This window comes from Myzus persicae, unplaced genomic scaffold (genome assembly GCF_001856785.1).
Source record: "Myzus persicae strain clone G006 unplaced genomic scaffold, MPER_G0061.0, whole genome shotgun sequence".
In the NCBI taxonomy this organism is placed as follows: domain Eukaryota; kingdom Metazoa; phylum Arthropoda; class Insecta; order Hemiptera; family Aphididae; genus Myzus; species Myzus persicae.
Window position 1 is genome coordinate 488356 of NW_019101288.1, and position 7991 is coordinate 496346.

At 31.6% G+C, this 7991-nt stretch overlaps 1 protein-coding gene across 1 annotated transcript; it reads right to left on the reverse strand.

Moving 5' to 3' along the window:
* Positions 1 to 2629: 2629 nt before the first annotated feature.
* Positions 2630 to 4758, reverse strand: LOC111028544. The gene is made up of 2 exons (XM_022307232.1): positions 4754 to 4758; positions 2630 to 3251 (listed from the first exon to the last, which is right to left on the reverse strand). Exons 1-2 carry the CDS (start codon positions 4756 to 4758, stop codon positions 2630 to 2632), a joined length of 627 nt encoding a protein of 208 aa, XP_022162924.1.
* Between the last annotated feature and the right edge of the window lie 3233 nt (positions 4759 to 7991).

Below are 7991 nucleotides of genomic sequence, written 5' to 3' on the forward strand. Positions count from 1 at the left end.
CTCGTACATTTTGGAGGATCCGGTTTATGCTTTTGATATATCATGTTATATGTTAACAATATGTATATTATGTCTCGCTGTCCTCTTTGGATTTTGTCTGAGAAAGTAAAGTGATATAATATTGTTTACAGTGAGTCCGTACAAACCAGACTGAACAATACTCTTAAAATGACTGTAAGCGGCAAGTGTATGTTGTAATATTATAACATAGTCGATATTGATTAAAACATTAACCAATATCAGCTATCGACTTGAACGATGGATAAAACATAAAACACGTTTCGTGGCAGGACGAGATATCCAACATTTTTTTATACACCGATACATCGTCGAAAGTCGAAAATCTTGATATCACATAAAACACAACTCATTGTTTAGACTGTTAAAAATAAAACAATGAAAAATAGTGAGCTCAGTTGAAACAACTTAATAAAATCTCGGACAAATAAAATATAAGGCACGAAAGTGGCAGTTAATGAATGATAGGAAATCTAAACGCAAACGCGAGAAAAAAAGACTCCGGCTGCGAGACACTTCCCCGCCCACAGATTTACCTGCCACTGTTACGTCATTATGAGACGATACATTATGCATGGCTGTTTGAAAAGCGTGGAAGGATAAAGTGGAGACAAACGATCAAATGCCGAGCGGTTCGTGATCCATTTATCAAAATAAAATAAAAACCGCACACACCGCGGCGCATCTTTACGGGACGTTTTTCATTTCAGCCTAGTCTGGGCCTTCCGATAATCCGTCACAATATATTGTCATTATTATTATTACAATGCCGTGAAGTATAAATATATAAATACAATCTATAGGTGCAAACTTTTGATCGTTCAAGCTCGTGTGCACTCGAAATCATATTGATTTTTGTACGCAAATTAATGCAATAACACAGTTTAGGTATTCAATTATACACAATATTATTACGCCGCCGAACACCGCACAATATATATATATATATATATATACCTATTTATCTAATAAGTAATAACTATATATCATTATGTCATATCCGAGATGATAATAATAATACTACGATCGGAGGTGTAACAAGTCTCTTATTGTTTGGCTATGAGGCATTAAAGTTTTTAAATCAAAATACTTAATATGTAATTGGCACTGTGGGTTTTCCTCGGTACTAATGCCTATATATTCATAAGATTGAATAAATGTTTGAAAGGCGATCTTGTCCCACTCCGTTTCTTGAATTCGATTTCGGTCAAACCATAACCGTCTAGCAGATGACAATTATTGAGGTAACTGGTAAGTCGTGTTTATAACCTTAAGTTAAAGTCAACTCATTTACAGTTATGGTTAATGGTTGCCCTAAAGTGATCCCTCTCTCTCGGGAGCTTGAAAGATTTATTTATGGTTAAATCGGGACCCTGTAGTCATAATAGACACATTTTATGCGGTCGCAGTGGTTAGCGGTTGCACAGTGGGAACGACAATAACGTCAATCAAGCGGGTGAAATATTTTCAAGCCATTTTACCTAATCCAGAGTAAAGAACACTGGTAAATGATACATATGTGCATACTATAAAATATGTACTAATAATAAATATTATAGTAAATATTATTAATAAATATTATCTTATTGGGTATACTTGCAGCTTATGTCTGAAAAAAACCTAACGGATCTTTACGCAATAATTATTATCATTATTTGCGTCGTGAAACGTTAACACGTCCGTTTTAATCCCTCCGGAGCCCATGCGCACGTCGCAATTAACATGTCGTATGCGTGATTTCATTTTTAGTTTTCATCCATGCAATTATTTTTTTTTTTTTACAAGAATATTTTTATTTTTTAAATGATGTGTTACATGCAAATAATAGTACGACGTTATATACCTACGAGTTTGAACGAAAAAAATCGTTAAAATACAGCTGTGTAGGTATCAATAGTGCCTATAGGATGGTTACGGACACTTAGAGTTGAACTATACTGTTGATGTGTGTTTTTAGTACCGTTTATGTAGTCGTGAAGGCCGATGGGAGGGGTATGTAGTGCAAATTTCAAACCGTATGAAATATAAAATGATGATTTAGAAAAAAAATTATTCACATTATTTTTGTACAAATGTTTAGGTGCCTACCTATACTATAATTTGACTTAATTTTATTCAAAACACCGTAAAATGTAATCATTTATCGACACACGAGTCAGTTAACATATTATAATAGAAGTAAATTACACGGGTAATGATAATAGTGTGCACTTGAGCACTTCGAACAGACAATTATTTGTAATCGTGATAACCGTCGTCCATCAAGCATTTTCATATTTCCATTTTTTTAAAACTCAATGATTGTGAATGATGATTAAATAATAATGAATGTTATGAAATGAAAATTTTGAAATTTTTTCTACGATTTGAAAATCGCACCAATTTCAGACTTATGAAATATAAAATGATATTTAAAAAAAAAAGCTTAACATTATTTTTGCACAAATGTTTAGTATAGTGTTAATGGACATTATTTTATTCAAAACAAATAAATTATTATTATTATTACACGTATATTATTACAGCAGCTATTATTTGTTGATTTTTTGTTAAAAAATAGTGCACACTTCGACCAAACAATTATATTTGACATTTTATATAAAAAAAATTCTTAGATTAGGTTGTACAGTTTGGTTTCCTTTAAGAAGTTGACTATGTTAATATTTGATTGGAGGTCTGGTTGTAGAGCTTCACTAAGTTGATATGGAATGGACTGTTTGGATCTTGAGTCCGCGTACTTGGAACAATCAATAATTATATGTTTGACAGTGAACTCCACACCGCATGCTTCGCAGATGGGAGGAGCTTTTATAGCCATGAGGTAGTTGTGTGTTACGAAGGTATGCCCAATTCGGAGACGATTAATAATAGTTTCGTCTTTCCTATTTAATCCAGGGTTTCTCCATACTTGGATATTATTTTTTATTGTGTTTAATTTGGTGTTTTGTTTTATCCAGAGATTTTGCCATTTATGATATAGAATTGTCTGAATAAGTTTTTTTAAATCTGTATATGTACTAAAATTTAGAATATGGGTGTCGGTAGATGATGCTGCTTTGGATGCTTCTTGATCTGCCAATTCATTGCCATCAATTCCACAGTGTCCAGGTATCCATAAAAAGGCTATTCCTATTCCTTTTTGACTTAGTTCATAGGTTTTTTCGTGGATAAGTTTAGATATATCTGATGGATTTGTAAGGTTATTTATGCCAGTTAAGCTGCTGAGAGAATCACTTAGAATTAAATATTTGTTGTGTGACGTTTATTTATTTATGATTATATTTTGTACTGCTTTAAATATGGCTAATGTTTCGGCTGTGTAAATAGAACATTCTGGGGGAAGTTTGTAGGATGAGGAGGAGTTTTCCGTTATTATAGAGATCCCAACGTTTTGGTCTGTTTTAGATGCATCGGTATAGATATGTTTGAAGTTGGAGTATTTTTGTAATGTGTTTTGAAAGACGGTTTCTGTACATAATAGAATTGGTGTTTTCTTTTTTGAATTCGGAAATTTCTAGGTTTATGTCAAAGAACGTTTTCCACTGGGGGAAACTCGGGGGTTTTGTTTTTACTAGGTTTTGTAAGTCTATGTGATATTCTTCAGCTTTTTTTTATGTTCTTGGCTAGATATTTATTTGAAGGGTTTTCGATATTTATGAGTGATCTGGCTGTGTATAGAAGAGTGTTATATGTTCTTCTTAAATCTGGTGGTAATTCGTTAGCTAAGTTTCTCAAGCTTTCAATAGGACTGGATTTGAAGGCACCTAGTACGAAACGTAATCCAGTATTGAGAGGTGTATCAAACATTTTTAAGTATTTTTGGTTGGCCGTACTAAATATAGATGAACCATATTCAGCTTTAGATCTAATTAATGCTCTATAAATCTTTAATAGTGAAGAGGTATCGCCTCCCCAGGATGTGTGTGAAATAATTTTTATTATATTGAGTTTTTGTATTAATGACGTTTTTGTGGATTTTAAATGGGGTAACCAACTGAGTTTTGAGTCGAATATCATGCCGACGATTTTGATTTTATTTTTAGTTGGAATGATTTTGTTGTTTATTTTTAACTGAGGTCCATCAGGAGATTTTTTATTTTAATGTAATAAAACTCCTAGCGATTAAGAACGATACGGCCATAATAATAAATGTTACGCAGAGAAAATTTTAAAATGTGTTGTTAAATTAAATAGTTTTTTTTATGATAAACTAATATAATAATTGAGTATCCATGTCAACCACGTGGAATACAATAATAACCATTGCAATTTCAAGATGGAGACACGCGATTTAAAAAAAAAAAATGTTATCATTAGACATAGCGGCTAAATACCTAGGGTACCTAAGATCTAAGTTTCCTTAATAATTATTCAATTTCACGGGTCTTGGATTTATTCAAGATTAGGGGAGCCGAAATGTTTAACTACTATACGAAGCTACAAACATTTTTGATATGGTGTAGTTATGCGTATAACTCATATTAAAAAAAATTAATTCCTTGCAAAGCCTAGTTCATCAATATTCAAGGTCATATTATATAGTTGTGTCGATCACATTACACGTGTATAAAACCAAATTATTAATATTTATTAATCATAAATATTAAGTATAGGTATAATATTATCATAATGATGACTCTTTAATTTTAATAAAACGAGTAGCTTAAAATAAACTTTATTTGAAAGCTACAAAATATTAAATCGATACACATTTTTCTCTTCCCTCGGAACTCACCCCATTTTATTCTTTCCTGCATGTATCCGCCACTGATTTAATTTATTGAAGATAATATTAAATAATGAAAATGCCGTGTTTTTTGTTTTCCCATTTTATCGCACAACCGCATTAGGTAACATGTACATTATTATTACAGGTTATGTTTCATTTCTGCACACGAAAACTTACACAGGTAATTATGTTTTACGCGTTCGTGTTCTACACGTACCAATTAATGTCAGATCGAGTTTGAAAATAATTTTCGTTTTCCATTTGTAAAATCGTAATGTTATGCCGTTTTTGAGCCGTTTTCGTGTCAGGTAGATGTAGACCGCTATGTAGGTAACCTAAGTATATTATAATAACAACAATAATTCTCGACCACTGAAAATAAAAGTAATATAATGCTGTAAATAAGGACTGTGTAAGTTAGCCGTTATTGTGTATGCGTCCAATTTACATTCGATCAAACCCGACGATAGCTACTGTTATATAGTGGCGCAAGTCAAAGACTGTTTACTAGAAAGAAAAAAAATTAACAATCGTCATGACATAACTACTATACTGTACACGATTTCATTTTAAAACTCGGCTGGAATTTTAACGTAGCTGTTCGCCTAAATGTATATATGCAAAGTTTAGAATTTAATGGTGTTTTCCGTACGCATGCAATATGCACATTTGCATTTTGAACTTTTTCAACTTTACAGCCGAAGAAGCGAACGAAAAAAATAATTAATTTAAAAATGCATAACAATTTATACTGCTGTTGCAGTTGTAGAGTAGTTCAGTAGTACATTATTTCAACTGTCGGGGAAGCAATGTCCCGACACTTTGGTATACTGCTTTAAATGCGCGTTGTGCACGGCACGGAATTTCTCGTTTATAGTAAAATAAAAACAATCACGTCATGTCATAAACGGCCTAGAAAAGTATTATTAAAATCGAGTCCGGATGGTGTCTTGTATTCTGAATAACAGCACATTATACTTGATATTGTATTAATAATAGTCAAGTCGGTGTTAAGCTCATCGTGACGTAACGATGACACCTATACATTAATCACCTTTTTCGTGATGAATATCTCTAGAAATGTAAACAATCAATGAAACAGCCATGGATTTTTATTAAAATTCCTAATGCAAATTATCTTAACGAATACCAATTTGTCCCTTTTAGCTCTTTTTTGAAAGATTCTAAGAGTTCTGACTGACACACGTTACAAACGCAGCTCGGCTGTTATACTTACACTTATGCACAATATTATATTATGTATGTGACTCAAAAAATTATGATCATGTAAGGTTATGTGGCTGTGAGTCAAATAAACTTACTGTGAAAAAAAGTATACGTCGTAAAATATTTCATGAACATTTCGTCTAACAACAGCAAAAAATGTTAAAGTACTATTGCTGTGGTCTAAATATGATAGTCATCGTAGGGGGAAGTGAGGAGTGCACCTAAGCAAGAAATCAAATATTTCTAAAAATAATAACATTTAACAATTATCGTACATGCATTGAAAATCGAATAATTGACAACATTGCGACTACATTTCGATTTCACTAAGATGAGGATTTTCTTTTCAAGACCCCGAAAATAACCAGTACAACACATTATTTTGACTGCTATTAATTCTCTCATAATACCGGTGGAAGTTGGTATTACGAACTGAATACCAGTTATACCATAATGGTAGGCTCACATTAACTCTTGTTCACGAAGCATGAGTTTGTGATAAAATATTATTGAATAATATTTTAATCAGTTTTTTTTTACTTTTTAATAAAATCTCTGACAAACTTTCCTCCACACATTTGTTATTTATTATTCTTATTATAATGTTATACATTTACCAAACGAACCTTTCGAACGTGTCGAGTTGCTACAGAAATCAAACGACAAAATTTCGCAACTTTTTTGCGTCTGATGACGGAAAGTTTGTCAGTTATTCATTATTATCGTGCGAAATGCTCCCACATGCCGGGTATGTGCGCTATACACATTAGAGTATACACTATGACTGAAATATGAAACGAAGGAAATCCAAAGTTTTTGTCCACCGCAAAACGCATTTCCTACGACCAATGGCAAACTGCAACTAATAATACACGTGTGAACGAGCGCCAAATCGTCGCTTATATCACATAATGATATTCCAAGCGAACTTTTTACGGTTAAAATAATATCGAATTCAGTAAAAATACATAAATGTATGACGCACTGTAGTTTTGGGTAGGTTACTAGATAAATTGTGACCAGATATAAGTTGCAAGTTATCATCTAAAATAATTGTCTAAACACAATATTTTACAAGTTATTTTTTTAAAAAAATAATATTTTTTTAGATATTATCTTAGTACAAAATACACGTTTTTCGTACCACAGTATACATATAGTTACCACAAAAAATATACAAGTCATTACTTGAAAAATAAAAATTTAATTAAGTTTCAAAATAAATGCAGTCTAGAGAGAATATGTTGGTGCAGGTATTTCATTAATTGTTATGAAATAAAAAAAAAGGATTAAACTATACTTATAATGAAATTGATTAAGACTCGGTTACTGGACAAATAACAATTAATACTACGGACTGCAGTCCCAACATTATAACAACTGGAATTTTATTATTATATTATTATTTACTATCATATTTATATGGTGACATTTTATAGTGTATACATATAATTATTAGGTATGTTGATTGTCGATTGAAGAATATAGATAGGTGCTGATGATTAGAGCGACTGACAATTTTAATGGGTAACCTAATATCTTAGCTTAGTGTGTAAAATACTAAAATACCAGAGTGATGTCAATATTAAATATAATAAAAAATATTATATATTACTAAGGAATCTTGTAGATATTGATTGCAATAGTTTTTTACAAAAAAGTATAGATAAACTCATGACAGAAGTTATAATTAATATGTAACTCAGATAAGTATCTATTACGGGCACGTGTCTTACAATGTCCAGTCCCGACGAGCGATGACACACGTATTGTCTACTATAATATTATTATGTTTAACTCGTTACATTGTGTGTGTGTATTTTCTATAATATAATTAGTTTAAAGTTGTTCGAGAAGTATGTCGAACTCTAAGATATATACTATTTAAATTTTAGTTTCTGCAGTTATGTAAGTTGAATATTTTATGCTCTACATTTATCTTCTTTGTATATTATGTTTAAAAAAATAATTGATAAAAACAGATCCTCCAGCACAAGCTCAGCGTTTATGGGGTGCT